Source organism: Semicossyphus pulcher, unplaced genomic scaffold, assembly GCF_022749685.1.
Source record: "Semicossyphus pulcher isolate SPU_LCO1_2020_fin unplaced genomic scaffold, fSemPul1.0.p SCAF_12, whole genome shotgun sequence".
NCBI lineage: Eukaryota > Metazoa > Chordata > Actinopteri > Labriformes > Labridae > Semicossyphus > Semicossyphus pulcher.
In genome coordinates, this window is record NW_027211626.1 from 12,634,091 (window position 1) to 12,653,476 (window position 19,386).

The following is a 19,386-nucleotide window of genomic DNA, read 5'->3' on the forward strand; positions in this document are numbered from 1 at the left end:
CCGGTTGAAGGAACTTCAGGATAACACATTACTGACAGTGATGATGCTGAGAAATGTGAATGCGTGCAGATTTTGTCTCTGAGCACAGGATTTATTGTCGACCTGAGGAAAAAAGTAGGGCATGTGTACTTAATCAAGGCCCGTCATTTATCAAGATGCACCATAATCTCCTTGGGGCAGGATTGGGCGACCGAGGCGAGGACACATTCAGTCATCTTAAGAACTTCAGGGTGACACCTTTATGAAGAGCTTCTAAGGTGATCTAAGTTAAACTTCATCTTAATAAAACAGTTTCTGCAGCAACTGTTGACCTGTAACACATGGCGCCATGGCAACTGCTATGGTTCATCAACGAGGAAATTGCCATCTTAAATTTATCGCACACCACGATGGCTCTTCTTTATGGGTTGGAAGTGTCAGGGCAAAATTAAGCGGCTGAAGGAGAAGTGAAGAGAGCTGAAGAAGACGTGGAGAGAGACGAAGAAGGGAGGAGGGGTTGGTGTCAAAGTGGGCTGAGGCAAATGACTTGATTAAGTGACGCTGCCAGGGGAGAGCTGAGCAGAACTTATGTGAAGAAATACGGTGCAGGTAAATCATGTATGAGGAAGGGGAAAACTAAGAGAGGGGGAAGGAAAGTGACTTTAACTGCTAGGGTTGGTGGAGTAAGTTGAAGAAAATCTGCTGCAATGCGAGGTTGACTTTAATCTGCTTTACGCCACTCTAGATTCGCAGAATAAGATGACCTTAAAGTTTGTCTTCTAAGAGAAAATGCATGATTAGATTATTAGAAGTCTGCTTGTTCAAGGTCCTGTGTTGTCCTCACTGGTTCTCCTTCAGCCTGCGATAACAGCACCCTGAGAAGAAGTCTATTTTCTACTCTTATCCTTGAGCTCAGCTTGGTTCAAATTAAATCTTTTGCTTGAACATCACTTGCTTTTTTCCCCCTGAAAAGTACCTGGGACCAGGTACTATTTTTTTGTTAAAACGAGCATCAACAGCATTATGTTTGTGTTCTATAATTAGTAGGCAGAGAGACTATCAGAAGTGTGTTCATGTGTTTGCCTCTAAAATGTGCCGTGTGTTTTCTTACTCAGATATTTGCCTACTCAGGTCAAGTGGTAATACACTCAGTGTACTCCCACAACTTACCAGTAATGTTACGATCTTCAGCGTCACTCCCTGCATACCGCTCTCAATCCGATTCTCCTTCAGGCTACCATTCAATCCACGCGTGGAGTCCCAAGATGCCAGCTAATAGGGAGACAGAAAAATCAGATGAATGAGTAAAGAGAGAAAAATTGAAAAAAACTGGGGCATGTCTCTGAGAAACAAACACCTCAATAATAAATCTATCATCAACATGAGAGGGCTATTAGTAAGTCATCATCCTATCTGCCATTTTGTTACTCAATTTGTAGTGATATTCAACACTGAGTGGCCAATGTAAAGCTAGCTGGTAATGCTATTAGGCCCTCTAATCCAGCTCTGCCACTGAATGTATGTGCTGTAAGACTTTGTAAGCAAACTACAGTATACTTTACCAGCAGTCATACAGATGGACGTGGTGATGAAGAGGATGATGATGATAATGATGATGACGATGATGAGAGAAAGAAGAAGCAGAAGTACAACATTAAAAAAAGGACTTATAGTTGTTCTCATTAAGTTTAAACTGCAGCATAAAAACCCTGCAAATACCGTCTCAGGCAAGTTACACATCCGTTTGAGTTTCTTTCTTGAATCTTAACCATCTGATCTTTAAACTCTCATTCCACTCTGTCAACATTCTGAGTTATGTCTCAAGTTGTGAAGCTGATGTTTGTTCAATTCTTAATCAGTGCTGCCAGCTGGACAAGTATTCTCGAGGATCTGACACATCATTCGGTGTGGTCCATAAGATCTGAGCTGACAGGACAAGACCGGTGGCCCAGGGCCAAACAACAGGCCTTCTCTGGCCAAAGCACATGTGCCCCATCGAGTGCAGCCTCGTCTAGATACCTTCCCACAGAAATACGGTATACTGTTCTCCAAAACTATGAGAGAGAGGTCATTAGAAAAGTGAGCTTTAAAAGGCTTTTTTTCAGTTTGATAATTTCTAAATGCAACTGTTATGCCATTTTAAATATGTATATGTTTTTCCTACTTGCTACCAGCACCTTCTGTTGAATTCAGGTCACTTAATATAACATATGTTGAAAACATACGGTCTTATTAAATATAAGGCTTCTGCCTAAAAATATTTAGAATCATCAGTCGAGAGGACCACAAGTAAATTTGCATTTTGCCAGTCAAATACCAGTACAATGATGCAGTGTAAAATGTGCAGCAATGAGCAACAGCATGGCAGAGTGTAAGCTTCAAACTGTCTTAAATGAACCTTCAATATTTATTGTGTGCAATTGTCTCGAGGTCTCCAACTCTCCAAAACAAATAACCTGGTTGTTAAACTGGCAAAAAATACAGAATAAAGCAGTTTCATGTTGAGTTAAATGTTTTTTTGACGCTCTTATTTGGCGGACACAGAGCGTCTGAAGGGTCTGTAGCTAATTTGTTTTCGGTAGCTAGCTTGAGAACAGAGCTGTAGCTAGCTTGTTTTCATTAGCCAGCTTGTGAAGTGAACTGTAGCTATCTTTTTCATTAGCTAGCTTGCGACGTGAACTGTAGAGCATCTTTTTCATTAGCTAGCTTGCAAAGTGAGCTGCAACTGCTTGTTTTTGTTAGCTAGCTTGCGAAGTGAACTGTAGCTATCTTTTTTATTAGCTAGTTTGCAAAGTGAGCTGCTGTTGAGATTCCCTCAGTGTGTGTTGTTCCTAAGGTTCTTACCTGGGGCTGAATTTACCGCAGAGGTCTGCTCCTCTCCAAAACAAACAGACTAGCTAATTAAAACTGGTAAAAACTTGAAGCAGTTTCATATTAGAAACTTACTTCAGCTCACGAGCCAACTCAAATCCTTCATCCAATTAAACTGATATAAATGGCGGTGACATAAATTGGAACACTAAGAAAGTAGTTGGCTAGACATGTTGTAAAGTCTAGCTGACAGCTGGTTCTGATAAACGTGCATTTTACAGGGCATGTAAGCTGGTAAGAGTTTTGTGTGGTGCTGACCAAAAAAAAAAACAGGAACGAATAGCCAAAACTGGCTAATAAATAGTAGTGACACATTTCTGAGTCAGGGATATGCTCGGATTAAATGTATCTGAAAACCTTGTTAACTATTTGTCTATGACGCTCTAACTCTGTGTGATTGCTGCCAAACTATCCCAGCACAAGTTCAAACCTGGTCATCTCTGTCCGGCAGAAACGGCACACGTGTCTCATTTTGGCGCAATTACATTCAACTGAATCCTAATAGGCAGCTTACACGACTCACTTTCATCAGAGGGGGAAGGTTCATACAAAATGCTGAAAGAGTGACGGCCCTTGAGAAAACGGCTCTGGACATTTCATTCAATATTAAGTCGAAAAAAGGTACCAGAGATCAAAAGCGTGAACAGGGGAAGAGATATTTTTAAGCTTCAAGATTTCATCACAAGTCCTGCACTTAACTTTGAACTCTCGCTGAATTATTGAAGCTCCTTTGCTCTTTAACTTGATTGGATGTTGGCAGTTGGTTTTAGGCCTGGAAATATCAGAGCCAAAGAAATGTGAGTGTATTGTCGTGATGTGTTTTTTTGTATTCTTGTGATGTTCCCTGTGGCTACCAGTCGAGATAGATGAGAAAAAGAAGAAGAAACATAAATCTCTGTCAGTGACACCATTTGCTGAGGCAAACAATTATACAATCAAGAGCAAAAAACAGTCACTTCAAATAGGAAGAAACAGAGGCTTTCAGCTGTGAATGAAATGGAGGCATGTGAGCAAATGAAAGAGGATTGGAGAAACTTCAGAAGATTAATTCATTACGAGTTAAATCTTTTGTTCTTTAAAAAAACATCTGCAGAGCATGTGACCCGAAACAAACACTAGCCTTAAGAGTTACCCTGCATTGCTATAGCTTCACTGCATGCTGCTTGTTTGTCATGTTTATACCGCCAGCTTGTGTGGGTGTACAAGAATGTTTTCCTCTCTATGCAGGATGCCACTCATGAAAATGTGTCTTCTAAGGGTCCTTATGTAAGGACGGTGCACGCCGACGATATAGAGAGAAGTAGTTCATGGAGATGACAGTGTAAATATAATTTGGCTTTGCGGTGTGTATTTACAGTTTTTTAACTGCATTATAATTTGCTCAGAAAAAATACATAAGTAGATCTTAAACCACATGTGGGTAATGAGTCCAATTCTGCAGGCAAGCACGGCACGATCTAATTATAAAAGCGGGTCTCCTTGTTTGTGTATGTACAGTATGTGACTGTGTCTTTGTGTGTGTCCCCGTGTGTGTGTGTGTGTGTCGGGGCAAAATGTCAGGCTGCGCTGCCTGCTTCACAGGGGACTATTTTCTCCATGAGCAGCTTTGTCCTCCAGTGAAAAACACCGAGCAATCTCTGCTCTGTAAACTGAAGAACACTAAAGAGGAACACTTCTACTTCACAGAGCTCTGCACACCAACACGCACCGGGGAAGGTCACACACAATACATACGGCAAATACTGCGCCAGCTGCATATGTACGAGTAACAGCTCACTGGACACGCCGGATCTTTGAATACCAGCTTTGAAAATGTCATTTGCGAATGAATAATTGCTTTGGAATTCAATGCTAACAAATTGTGAAGGTTGACATATATGCAAAATATGCAGTTCTGGAATTTCAAGGACATGATGATGAAACAGGATGCATATTTCTATGCTAGACGAGTGACGTAAACAATACATGAAAGAGAACAGATTTGTGTTATTTGACGCCAAATCATGCTTCTTTCTTTTAAGTGTCAGCTCATTGAAGATTTAAGTTTATCATCCAATAAATATGCCTGCACCAAGAGCGTACCTACTGTAAATGAGGTCGAAACGTTCAGTTGTTTCCTTCTCTAATTTAAGGTGTTTGTGGTTTGTTTTTGTCTCAGAGCACAATGGAGGATATCGAGCTAATGAGATTTTTAAACATCCCGTTTAAAAAGTCACAGCTATAACAGGAGCGCTATTTAGCTAATGGTTATGATGCTCAATACCGTAAAGCAATCATCCGCGATGGGGCTGAATGGATGCCACTGACCACTTGGAAAGGACAAAGGGATGGAAGTCAAATAGCGCCCATAACTGTCTCAATTATAGTTTGTCCTAAAAATCTTACAGCGAGAACTCGGTTTTCTTTCATGGGATCATTTGAGCTGCATCATTCTGGATGTCGAACTATAGTTTGAAGTGCTATTCTGCATCTTCAGTTAGACAGGTGCTTACATATTGACGAGCCCATCATTGTACTGAGTTTCTTATTGATGCACACTCCTTTGTCTGGATTTACAACAGTGTGCAGGTTCCTGTGTGTCAAATACAAGTCTCACAATCAAATTGCTTGCCCTAGTGGTCCCTGAACCTACCATTATTCTTATTTATCGTATACATATCTCTATAACGTTCTTGTGTCCTTCATGTGATCATATTTTGTTTGTGCAACAAATGTGTCACTTTGTGTCCTCCATCCAAGAGGAGAAGAGTCGAAGTAGGAAAGAGAAACTGGTGCAGATTTTATCTCCAATCACCAGGAACGCTGTGAAAAAATAAGCTGGCCATTCAAATCAGCCAAGCCAAGAGACATCTTATTTGTCGGGGTACACTAGAGACGAGCTCGGCTGCCAGTCTATCACTCTAACCCCTAATAGGCCACGCGGAGAAGGAAGCCGAAAAAGAAAGTGAAACAATAAAAAACAGAAAAAAGAGAGGAGACGGTATGGAGGAGAAATGAGCAAGAAAAAAGAAAAAGAAATGAGATGAAGTGAGCTCATTCCTCTATCAAAATGAAATCACTGGGAGAAAAGGCAATGAGAAGACTGTGCCATGAAAATGAAAGCTCTCAATGATCCAATTTCTTCCTGTTTTCCCTCATTTATTTACCGCACATGTTCCCTTTTAAACATAATCTGTCATCTCGGAGAAAAGAAAAGGCACACTTTCTGTATCAGTAGTTAGATCAGTGCGCCATACCGCAGGCAGAGTAATCCTCCATTCTCTGCGTTTCAGCCTAAACTGTTTTGTTGCTTAAAGAACGGCTGCGTGCGAGAGATGAAGAGAGATGGGAAGAGATCTGTGGGCTGATTGCGTACAGTGCAGCTCGCTCTGTGACAGTGAGGAGGACGACGAAGACCTGCCAGTTATCATAAAACAACTGAATTACTGATTCCGCTCTCGGATCATCATACCCACTTATGAAGTGAAAATGATTTTTTTTTACTCCACCTCATGAAGTGCGAGCAACAAAGAGCAGGTTGTGTAGGTGAGGTGCATTTAGATGAGCGCTGCGTGGCTGGAAGGTTGGTAGCTTCTGCTCGGTGTTGTTTTTATGATGGATGGCAAGCACATGAGAGAGAATATATTATAGGATGTGGAGAAATATCATCCACTTTTCATCCAATTATTTGAGACTCTTAAAGGGATTTTCTTCTTGCAAGTGTGGCAGACAGCAGGTACTTCCTGTTTAACGCTTTCATTTTGAAACAGATTGTTGCAAGAAAAAGGCACTTTGCACATATTTACAACTCAGTATATTACAAGCATGTTTGAACACTGATGCTGCTTGGAAAAGCATCTTGACTGGTATAATATTGATTAACACCCTGCTTAATTTGATAAATTGAAAGGAGCTTTAAGTATTTTTGTCGGAATCAACAGGTATCTGGCACTGCTTAGAGCGGACGAGGATGGAATTAAATATAAAAACCTAATTTCCGCTTTAGAGATGTCGAGTTATCTAATTAGAGCACGGGCTCAGCACAAATGATCAGTGGATATTTACCAATATCATACTATGGTGCAAATTTGCAGACTACAGTAATGATGATGCTTGTTTTTGCTGGCTGTTAAAACCCTGAAAAACGCCAGAACATTTCTAGAAGCTAGAAATCTCAGTGCCTCGCAAATGAATCATTGAATCAACAGCCCTATCAACCCCCCGCAGATCTATTGTTAGTAAAGAGAAGCCCCCTCAGAGACTATTTAAATGCCATTTTCTGCTTCATGAGCCGATGAGAAGAAGGGTTGAGCGATAGGACGAGTGCCTCAGTTATGTAGGCTCGGTTTGGGAGAGACAGCATGCAGTGGGGCCCGCGGAGCTCATGTGACAACCATTCTCAGTGCATACATAAATAGTCAATCTGTAGGCAGGGATGTGGATTTTCAGGATGGCACAGAAGAAGTGTTCCGGTTTCCGTTTGAACTACGCTTGTAGTCCAAGTAATATTGACCAATCACGTATCAGCAGGCTGTGGTGTATGCAGGAAAAACAGTCTGTGAGGAGAGCAAAAGCAGGCGGAACGTAATGCGACATCCCAGCTCCCATCAGCGGCTATCTGACGACGATTTAGCTTCTTTTTAATCTCTATAAACAGACACCTGCATGCTAACAGCTAACAATCTGTTCTAGATCAAAAATTCAACTTGAGATAAATTCCCTTAACGCTCTGTCACGAAAGCCGCCAGATTTCCCGACTTCCTCGAATGCATCAGAAATGATCGATCCGATCCGGCATTTTAAAAGTAGTTTTCTTCTCCTCTTGAGGACTTTTTACTAATCTGCATCATGATGTTGAAGTTTGGCAAAGGTAAGAACTGTTAATTAAAGTCAATCACAAGAAAACGGTTTATTTTTCTGTAAACAACGCAGCAGTCGGAAAAGGAAGTCTTGACTGGAAGCCCTTTATGCAAACATGCGTGTAGCCTGCCTTTGTCCCCAGAGGCTATATAGTCGTCTGTCTATAGCTGATGGGATCCGTTTGTACTTACAATAACCTGTTAAAAGGGTGACGATGGGGCGCTGGTTTAGCCCTTCTGGTAGAGCAGGCGCCCCATGTACAGATGCTGATCACAGGCCTCGACTCCCGGTCTGCCGATCACTTGGTGCATGTCATCCCCTGCTATCTACCCCCCATATTTCCTGTCTCTCTTCAGCTGTCCTCTCCAGCAAAAGCAAAAAAACAAATAAAAATAATCTTAAACAAAAAAAAAAGGCGATGATGAAGAAAACAAAGCATTTAAAACAATTGCTGTTTGCAACCAAGTCTCAGCACACTTTGCTCTTTTCTGGCACCGGAGAGTCAAACACGAGCCGGCTCTTGTCATTACATTGCTGCCAGATTTGGCTAGGCTTTGGTGGTTTGAACTTGGGTGGATTGAGTGTGAGAATCAGCTCCGTTTAGCGGTACTTTAGCTAGCTCCGTGCCAACATTGGCAAACAGAATTGGATCGACGTGTTGGTGCTAATTCTGGTGTGTTATTCTTTGAATCTGGCAAGAATCACGCCACGAGACGGGCCAGATTCAGGCTGCTGATGACGACGCAGCTTTGGAGACCCTGTTAGATTTACAGAATTATACTGACAGTGGAAATCTTTCTGGAAGCCATGCATGTATGGAAAAAGAATATTGAGGCACATTGCAACCAAGTGCAGTTTCCATAGACTATTTACAATATCAATCAGACGCACAAATGTAACTAAAATTCAAATTTTGACTAATACAAAAATGCCATCAGTGATACTGTGAACACATTGCAGAGAGAACGACTGCAAGATGCTCGGCTAGAAGGAACAATTACATTCAAACGCACACTCTCTATGAACAGCTTCGTGTTCGCTGGAAGTCATTAGCAATATCTGCTTAGAGACGAGCTGACACATCAATAAGCGCAAACTGGGAAGGCAAAACAACAACAACAGCATCGATCACTCTGCAGCAGCTCTGGATGGTGGGGAAAACTCACAGTAGCCATCCAGGAAATAGTATTTCAGTCTTCATTACAGTTTCTAACCAGAAAGACGGCTCATCTAAGAGCCATCAGGCTGGGGAGAAAATGGACTGAATGCAGATAAACGATGATGGAGAGGGAGGAAACCAGGGCTGAAAAATGGGGAGAAGGGGGTTAGTGGAGGAGAGAAGAAGAAGCGAGGATGGGAGATGAAATGAGAGGAGAAGAGAGAGGGATGAAATGAGGGGTGGCTGTGGGTCTGGGAGAATGGAGCTCATGCAATCTCCGTTACACTCCACTTGAGAACACACACACACACACGCCGCAACATGACATTACAGAGGAAGCAACGTAATTGTGAGGCTTTTCTTGCTTTCCGGGGCAGAAAACCTGCTGGACGTATGTATAAACATCGCATTATAGAGAAGCAGGGAGGAGAGGTCTGTGACTCTTTGTGTTTTCTCACAGTAAATGCTTCGACCAAGTAGTGGGCAGACTCACAGACAGACATGCCAGGTAATGAACAGCAGCACTGAATGCATTTGGCATCCTATTATCTGGCCTTGCTGTCCCCTTCTGCCTCTAATGATTTGGAGATACAAGCGCCCACATGTTAGCGTGCACCCTGCCCTCTGTTCTCTGTTTGTCTGGCTGCGAGCTCTTAGTGTCTGAGACTCACAGCAGCGTGTACAATACATGCGTGCGTGCGTGCGCGTGCCTCGGGGCTCCACTGTTTGTGTGTGTCACGCTGCGTCTAAATGTCCCACTCTGCTGGTGAAAGCGTACGTATGTTCCTGTGTGTATAAGCACATGGCCCTGCATGTAATGCGTCTCCCTCTCTCTAGCTAATGCTAATGGCCGCATTATGATGAATTGGCGTCATGATTCCAGTTAGGCTGAGTGGTGATTAAATCTTCATTACAGCTTCTGGTCAGTCCTGCTCTACATAGATTGCCAGGAAACTCGATTCCTCTTCATTCTGCGATAAGTCCCTGACTGAATCAGGACATCCGCAGCCACAAACATATCACAGCTAAGAGAGGAGGGAACAAATGGTGCGATCAGTCTCTCACTTAAGCTGTCAACTTAAAAAAGCTCATATAGTCGGCTTCTGTTCTTTGGAAATATGCTGCATTTATAAGCTAAACATGTAACCACTGATCGGACATGTAACATTTTGTTTTTGCAAAAACATATCCACAGTTTTTGCAATCGTAGCACAGTGCACACATTTTATTTCCACTCTCAGGTCATGAAAATGTTCAAGGATGTTTTGTGTAGCCTGATGTGGTGCATTCAGGAGCTCCAGTAGAGGGCACCCTCACACCTGACACCTCACCGTCAAATGTGAAGCCTCGGGGATCAGAGTACAGCTGATTTTCAACCCTTACGTGGAAGTAAATTGCATTCACTTGACATCACAGATAAAAAGAAGAAGAAACAAAAACACAGCGAGGATGTGGATCCTGAGGATTAAGATTGAGAAGCAGTGGTCTATGAAATACAAAAAAAACCACATTCAAAAACAAGAAGCCTTTCTGTGCAGCGTGTGTTCCAGGCTCTCCATTTTATCCCCAGGATTTCTACTAAGAGTCGCCTCATTTCTGATCCTCGAGGACAGGTGTCCTGCAGGTCTTTTGTTCCTCCTCGGTTTGTACATGAGCTGCACCTGCGTACGTGATGCATAATGAACTGTGAGAGAGGAACTACAACCTGCAGGACACCCATTCTCAAGGAAGGAAATCGAGCGCCTAATCTGAAGAGGTTTGCAGAGAGGGGAGGGGGGGGTTTGAGTCGATGAAAAATTGTTTAATTTCACTTTCATTTCTCTCCTCACACAGCAAGTGGTCACACTCAGGCGATGTCCAAGAGAAGCTATTTGCATCAATGCTGCAGTTTACGAACACCTTCAGACTTTATACAGTAAGTCCGTCAGACATGCCTCTGCAAACAAAGGTGATCTGTAGTCTAATGCATACAGTATAACTGGCACATGGCACTGTAGCATCATTGTGAAGTGAGAATGGTTTGGCACCCTGCTGCGGAGTATATGCGCTAACAAATGGCACAGCTACATGGTTATTTCTGACATAATGAACAGAGGGAAGAAAGAACAGTGTTAGCCACCTATAGACTAAGAAAGGTTGATAAGTGATTTGCTACACCGTAACAGTTTATGTATCACATCCATTACCACACTGTAACGTAAAAGTTGGTGTATAAGACGCACTTTTTATAAACTTTTTTTCATCTAATAAGTGGGCTGCGTCCTATATACAGGTGTGATCAATACACCAGTATAAAATGCAAAGAGAGGTATCTTATACACCCTCACAACAATCATCGCTACCATAGGCTGAGCTCAACTACCTCACCGGTAGCTAGCAGGATTGAACTTGACATGGTGAAAACAGATGGTAGGATAGAAATGGAAAAAGTGTTGAAATAACTTGTATATACGTTTTTATGAATAAATAGCGATAGAAAATCCTTCTTCCCACTTGGATACCCCCTAAACAGGCCGTGTCTTATATTCTGGAGCAACTTGTATTCCAAATTTTACGGTAAGTTTACTTTACAGACATGTAGACAAAACCTGTACACATAACATTCTGCACTGACCCGTTTCACATCCTTCCCGAACGTCTCGCTGTAGCTGGTTCCAAGGATCTCAAACTGCACGTGGGAATTCGAGCCTTCAGCGCGGAAGTCCATCATTCCCGTCAGGCCGCTGATCCGCCCCTGTAGCAACAGTCACAGTGTGAGAGAACGGTTCTGTATGTGTACATATAGCTGCTTTGGATTTATGAATTAAGTAAATGTTTGATTTAATCTAATCGGCATGTAATAAAGGAAGTTTTCATGGAAGGAATTCGACCTGTAGCTCTGGTAGGATTTCACAGAGCAGGGACATTTTAAGGAACATATTATCAGGTGGAAGTTTTCAATCAGACCGTGTTATTTATGCAAATTATATAATTGTATGCTCCAAAGCTTTCTGTGTGTCATTCAACCAGGCTTGTAGCTAGTGTGTAAGGTTATCAAAGAGAAATACAGACAAACGGTGCTTTATTAATGAAAAATTCCGACGCATTTTGAAATAGGTGCGACCTGTGATATGAATCCAATCATTTTTTAGTAAGTTTGCAGTTCAGTTTGAATGACAACGACAAAACGATATAACCTCCTTTGTTTCTCTTCATGCCCCCCTCGGCCATCTTATGTCACACTTGAGATTAAACCTGCGTGACTCTCCGCAACAATGTAAAATTCCATTATCAGATCGAGATAGAATAAATCAAGTCACTGTCTCGCATATGCAGCCTTATTTCAATGAGGAAACTGAACAGGTTACACAAGCACGAAGAGATCAAAGCCCAGAATCTGCCATAAATCCGCCCTCAGGCCAAACCTGTACATCACATCTAGTAGTTGGCTTCCTTGAGGGTATTTTTAAAAAAACCTGAATATAAATGATATTCCCAGCAAGATCACAGTATGTCTATTGACATTCCTAAGGAGTGTTTTGACTGTATAAACTCCTTCTGTGTTTGTTAATGCGCCTCATAAATCCTTGGATGAGCATTTGTTGTACGTTTCCATTCATTAGATCATTGACGATGGAAAATTGCAGAATATACTACTATGCTACTTTCCTACAACAAAGTAGCAGCTCCATAAATCAAGGAAAAAATTGGCATTTTCATCTCAAATACCTTTTGGATGGTGTCCAGCATGGACCATCCTCCATTCCACGGCTTGGTGGACTTCCTCATGCAGTTCAGGCTGGCCATACTGTGCCACTTCCTGTCCTCCAGCTTCCTGTAGAAGGCGTTGGCCAGCATCAGAACGCTGTCGTACAGGTAGAGATTGGACACCTGTTGAAGGTACAAAAAACAGAAAATGTAACAAATATATTCTTGGTTTAGTTTATGCTGTGCAGCCAAGAACATAATGCAAACTCGGTCAGGGCTCCAAGACATGTCAAAAAGCCCCCCTGTGAGTGAAGCGGTGACACTCGTCTTTCTGTCCGGTCCTGGGAGGTTGGATGGTAAAAAGAAAAGTCTCAGTAAGGAATAAAAGCTCGCTTCCTCTCATGGATGAGAGGATGTGGTGAACTGGGATGACTGGTGAGCAGTTCTGTCTTTTGTCTGATATTGTTGTAGCTGCCGTTTGATGTTGAGATGAAGACACAGTTTCTTTGTTCATTTCGGCGATGCTGGAGGATGGAAGTCAGCAGCAACCTCGCTCTCACTGTCCACATGTTGCAGGAAATTTCAGAGGCAGAATTAGAGTCAGGGTTTATTGTCAAGTGGGGATACAGCTTTGTTTTAATGTGTGTTACTGGCAAAAGTCAAAGGTAATGACAGAGTCCAGTGAATCCACATAGAGTTGGAAAACAAAACGTTATTTCAGGCTCGATCATCCTCCATCTAATCTCAGAGCTCCCATCCAACTGTCTCCCTCCATCTGCAGCACACGCTGTCAGGACTCACGTCTCCTGCCTCCTGTCTCTCTGTGACAGTGGATTTGATAGGTCCTCTGGGTCGAGTCAAGTCCAATCCTCCCACAGCAGAAGATCCATTGGAGCAATACGAGCTGCCACTCCAGGCCTTCAGCTCATGACACCTTTAGACTTCAGTCCGAGCCTCTCGGTGGTTCGACATCATACAAATCAAGTTCTCTCGCCTGAAGGTTACTCAGTCAGAAGGCCAGCAGCTCAAGACAGTTGAGGTTACAGCGCAGCCGACGGGGTTGTAAAAGCCCTCGGACCTCCTCGGTGTTTAACTACTCTGACGAATGCTTAAACTGACATGAGCTGATATTTAACCCTCTTTCATGTGAATTATTGAGAACTGTGGGTGCACACACCACATGGTTTTGCCATCTGTCCGGAGTATGGATGAAAAGGAAAATGAACATTTCAATAGAGCTACAGGGAAAACAACCATTACATTCCGGATTCATTAAGCAAACAAAGGTGTTAAGAGGCACTCTTAACCTACTATGGAGAGTAATGCATGGCAGGGGGGGCAAGGTTATTTAGAGTCAAAGATAGGAATGACTTTGTGTTAGATCGATAACTAGCTATAATCAGGCTGAAGGGCATTTCTTCCTATATTTGCCCACATTCTCACACTGAAGGTTGGGTTCCTGGTTGGCAAATCCTTGATACAAATCCCAGATAGCATAATCTGCTTTACAGCATATGGTACTTTCAACAATGGGAGCCTTTGTTAGACCATATTCGCCAGTGGGTCATTTTCCTCTGACAACAGGCTCATTGTGGGAGGCTCAAATTATGTTATGATGTCGTATTGCTGTTTTCCAGGGTGTTAGTGGTATAACTGTTGGAAATAGGACCATTCATGATCATTTCAATGCTTCCACACCGATCAACAGCCAAAAAGACAATGGACAGGGAAAATTAGAAGGGATATCAGGCAATTTCAAGTTAAGACAAAATATTTGATAACCCATTAGCTACTGTTAGATAACAGCTAATGTTAACATTCAGTCACTTTCTAGCTAATATTACCTGCAGCTGCAAGGGGCGTAATGCAAACAATACCTTTTAAATGTGGTATATATTAAAATAGGTAAGGCATACTCAGATTTAACTTAAAAAAACACCCTATGTGATAAGCCATTAGCTACAGTCAGACAATAGTTTGTGTTAGCATTCAGTCACCTCCTAGCTAATATTACCATAAGCTAGGAAGTGGCTGAACGCTAACAATACCTTTTGAAAGTGTTTTACAAACAATAGGAAAGGCATAATCAGATTTAACGTTAACACAACATATAACCCAGTTGCTACTGTTAGATAAAAGCTAACGTTAGCATTCACTCACTTCCCAGCTAATATTACCTGAAGCTGGAAAGTGGCGGAATGCTAACATTAAAAGTGTTATAAGATAGGCAAGGCATAATCAGATTTAACTTTAAAAAACATATTTGATAACCCATCAGCTACAGTCAGACAATAGCTTATGTTAGCATTAAGTCACCTCCTAGCTAATGACTGTAAGGTAGGAAGCGGGTGCATGCTAACAATACCTATAATAGACGTAATCAGATCTAACATTAAAAACAACATAGGCTATATTTGACAGCCCATTAGCTACAATCAGACAATGGCAAATGTTAGCTTTCAGCTACTTCCTTTCTAGCACTCTCATTAGCTTGGAATTTTATATTGTACCATACACGCCAATTAAAAGGTAATGCTAGCAGTCAGCCACATTTAGTAATATCAGCTGGATTGGCTGAATGCTAACATTAGCTGTTATCTGTTAATAAGTTATCAAATTTGTTGTTCTTACTTGAAATAGGATCGCTATCTCTCCAGTTTTGCACAATACATTCTCTCTTTGGTTGTGAATCAAGTTCATACAACCTAAAACCTTTTTGTAACCACATTTGAGCTTCCCACCCTCTGCGTGATGTTAAAGGAAAATGGCTGCTGTGTAAATATGATGAACAGCCTTTTATGATATCGCAGCAGTTTATTAACAAATACTTTATTTCATATTACACGTCACATTATTAAATCAAGCTATTCTTCATTTTGATACGATATTTTACTCTGTTCTGCTAGTTATTCCCCAGTCACATTGAGCTCAACTCATTTATATTCATGGACGTCCATGTCCCTCATAATTACCTTATCTCGGGAGCTTAATCTATATTCAGTTGCATACATAATCAGTTAATATTTGTCTTCATGTGGCACTTAGCATATGCTCGTCTATACTGTCCTTCGCCATGGCTGCATGCATATCCTGTGTAGTCACTACTGGAACTGTAAAAAACAGATGTGAGCAGGAATCATGCTCATAACCGCTCACAGCTCATGCTCTGCTCCCAGAACGACAAAAGAGCACCATGCTTGTTATATGGCTCTGTGGCTCCGGCTCATAACAACTGTCCCTCCTGATGGCTGCCGGAGAAAGAGGATGAAACACGCTGGTTTGTTCCTAAAGCACAAACTCACTGTCCTATAAATACTCGCAGCAACCGGGATAAAAAACAAGACAGAAAAGATACAACCTTGCCACTAGTCAAATACTTTATGCAGCCTCATCAATCATCTTGCCTTTGTGTTGTGCGTTTACCATCGTCAAAGCTCAGATTCTCCTTTGAAAGTAGCTTATGTGTGCTTTGCTTCAGGACAATTTGGAGCCATGTGAGAATTTTTTATGGAAATTCAGATACTTTCCTATGATTTCAAAAATATGCACCTTTGGAATCATTTCTAACAGACTGTATTCAAACTAACCACAGCCACTGTTTTACGGCCATCTTTCAAGCCTGCTGTGTGTGACCATTTAGCCCCTTCAGCGTAACATAGGCGGGATTATCACGCCTCTGTTATGTTCCGTCTTCTATGTAAAACGCACAGAGACGTAATGGTGGGGCGAGGTTGTTCCGCCTCTGAGCCAGCATCGGACAGCGCTGTGTGCATGCATTTGAAGCATACGCTGTTTGTTTACACCTCGTGCACCTTTTGCATCTGCAACACCGGAGCACTATGTAGAAATGCACACTGGGGCAGCTTCATGGCGGCATTTCTTGTTCCAATGTAAAATGACAGAGGCTGCATGACGGCGGAGCTTCGCTATGCCGTTGAGGCGGAAATGGCTTTTGAGAGTTTTTACAAATGGTGAAACAATTTGAAATCAGATCTGCCACAGCTGTAACAAAAATATTATGCATTTTTCCCCGTTTCAAATTCACTTTAAATTAATAGTTGCCATGTTTCCTGCCTGGAGTATGATTGACTGGCTAGACTGAAACGCTCTGATGTAAAACAAGTGAGTCTGCGCAGTTACGATTTTTAGAGTTCTTAGTTTGACATGTAAGGTATTTTGGTGTCTCATAAGTCCATGCTAAATAGACACTAGTATGTGTATAACACAATAAACATTAGCCTACGTGTCTTCAGGATATCTCCTAAAACCTGTCAACAGTTTTCAATGTAATTTGGTAAAAGGTCAAGCTAAGGCCAAAGGAATATCATTGGTTTCTGGTGACGATCCAGATGACTAAAATGGTTATGAGAGACATTTTTTCATTAAATACTGAAGCTGAACTTGAATGAAAAATATCTGTCACATGTATCCATCGATTGCCTAACTCATAAGGGATGCATCTACATTCAGCCCATAAAAATAATTCATAACTTTTCTGTAATCCAATAAGTAAGATGATTTTTAACCTACACGATATTTCAGCAGCTTCAACAGGAAATCTTTAAGTGTTTTTTTTTTTACCTCCAGGGACTGCAGATAGCCTTCCTGCGGGTCACAGAGCAGCGAGGAGATGCGATGATTGTTCCTCATGCAGCGAACGTTGGTGTCTCTCCACAGAGGGAAGATCTGACGGATGATGGTCATCCGGCCCAGAGAGCTGTGAACCAGCTCCATGATGTCTGCATCGCTGACCTCCTGAAGATGAAGAGGAGGAACATGGGGAGTTTAGTTCATCTTATTTGAATTTTTACACAGTGAAATCAGTAGTTCTTGAAAATAAGTTTTCTGAGTGGGAGTTTGAACAAGAAACAGAAGCTCAGAGGGGTTTGGCTTTGGCTGTGCCTACGTCTTCTGAAATGAAAATATCAGCTGACGCATTGGGGGGCTACAGAGCAATTCAAAAGACGACAATTGGAGGTAAAGTGAGGAAAAAGGCTGGGGATTTAAGTATCAACTTTTATGCTCAACTTGATTTTGAAAATGTTCCTTTTCCGTTGACGTTTATAGAAACCACATTTTTCTGATATTTTCTCTCCCAATTTGAAAATATAATCAACTGAGAGCATGTTCTTCGTCAAATGTAATTTTAATCAATTGCTATTTTAAATTTTAACATAGGAAATCAAGTATTTTTATCAATGCGGTTAAATTGACAAATCGATACACATTTCAAGTTGATCCTTCGCAATTATAGCACAGTGACCCTTGGCCCTCTTCTGTGGAGTGTCAGTAGAGATCCAGCCTGTGAAGGGTCGGATCAATATTTATGAGACGTTGAGCTGCCAGCAGCTGGTCTCCAGAGCACAACTGTGGTCAATGCTGGGGTAGACAGTGAGTCTCTGGGGAAACGCTGGGTTCATACACTATCTGACAATAAAGCTGCGAGGTTACTGTCGGGTCAAAACTGGATTCTCTGGGTTGATATAATCCAACAGCACACATGCCTGAGTCCACGCTCCCTATCTGCTTTCCTAATCAGGCGTTTTGATCTCTCCCTTTTGCATCGACCTCTCTGTTGTTACTGCACGTGTCTGTGGTCCCTCTGTGCTACTTTCTCCTGGTTTCTGTCACTGTAAAGTACTTTTCTCCTTTCATCATACAGGGGTTTTTGACCTCCTGTTATCTTGCCGCCGTTCTTACTTTGTCTTTATTTGTATGTTTACCTTAGTTCAGTTTACAGGGCCGCACAATAGATGGCATTTTTTATCATCATCAGGATATGAGCATGTGAAGTTAACTTCCTGAAGTGAAATGAAATAGAAAAAACAAGTCCATGTATTCATATCAGCAGGGAACATTTGACCTATCACCTACCCAGCTAACTGTCAGCTAAATAGACAAGTTGCCAACTGCGAGGTTAGCCAGCACAATGGCTGACAAAGGAAAGAAAAACGGTTAAAATGTGGTTTACAGAGACCTTGTGCTGGAAAAAAAACACTTCTGCTATGTGGAATTATTTTGGATTTATAAGAGATGATGTGTTAAAAACACAGATACGGTATAAAACATGCCAAACACCAGATAGAGAGTGGGAATGAAACATTATATCTAATAAGCACACTGCAATGGAAGTTTTTGTTAAAATAATTACAACAATATTAAACATGTAATTGCTCTTTCAGGTTTTTCTCATGTTAATTTCTTTAAATTCCATTTTCTTAAGCTCATGATATGAATAAACATTTTTATTCAACGTAAACGACTTCCTGATTCACAATGAAGAGAGAAAAACATTTTATGTACACACCCAAGCTTTCACATCAGCATGTGACTCAGATAATTCAGCTACTCAGATAAGCTGATATCACAATGACTGATGAAGGACAGAAGGTCGAGTAAAAACCTTGTTATGAAGAACCTGCACTTCTGCTATGTGGAATAATTTTGATTCAATACATTACATTACAAACACAGTTATACTAGAAGCGTAGCTCTGTTTGGGAATAGTTGAGTGCATACGTGTGGGTGGTAGAGCGAGTAGCCGCTTCCCAATCCAGGGACATATTTGAAGGCCGATTGAGCAGCACGTACAACGCTGACTCAAATTTGTCCTCCTTTTCTGGGGCCACAAAGGATCCTTCGTGGCCCAACGTATCCCGAGATTCATTGTGCGCCAATTCAAACGAAATGGTGGACTCCTACGTGGCCGAAGAATACACTTTTAAAAGTAAAAGTTTTTGTTCCCAACTCAATCGAACAGCAGGCAATACAAATGTTAAAATCACGAAAGGGCCCTTGAAACATATGATCTTTAAATTAGTAGGTTAGGTTCCGTGGCGTTGGTTATGCTA

General features: G+C 41.7%; 1 protein-coding gene across 2 annotated transcripts in view; it reads right to left on the bottom strand.

Moving 5' to 3' along the window:
- grid1a (glutamate receptor, ionotropic, delta 1a) overlaps positions 1–19,386 on the bottom strand; it is a 104,769-nt gene that overhangs the window by 22,760 nt on the left and 62,623 nt on the right. For both annotated transcript variants that reach the window (XM_069659005.1, XM_069659004.1), the window contains exons 4-7: positions 17,117–17,290; positions 12,557–12,718; positions 11,463–11,582; positions 1,150–1,251 (exon numbers count right to left, since the gene is read on the bottom strand). In XM_069659005.1, the coding sequence (XP_069515106.1) occupies positions 1,150–1,251; positions 11,463–11,582; positions 12,557–12,718; positions 17,117–17,290 (558 nt within the window). The remainder of the gene's footprint in view (positions 1–1,149; positions 1,252–11,462; positions 11,583–12,556; positions 12,719–17,116; positions 17,291–19,386) is intronic.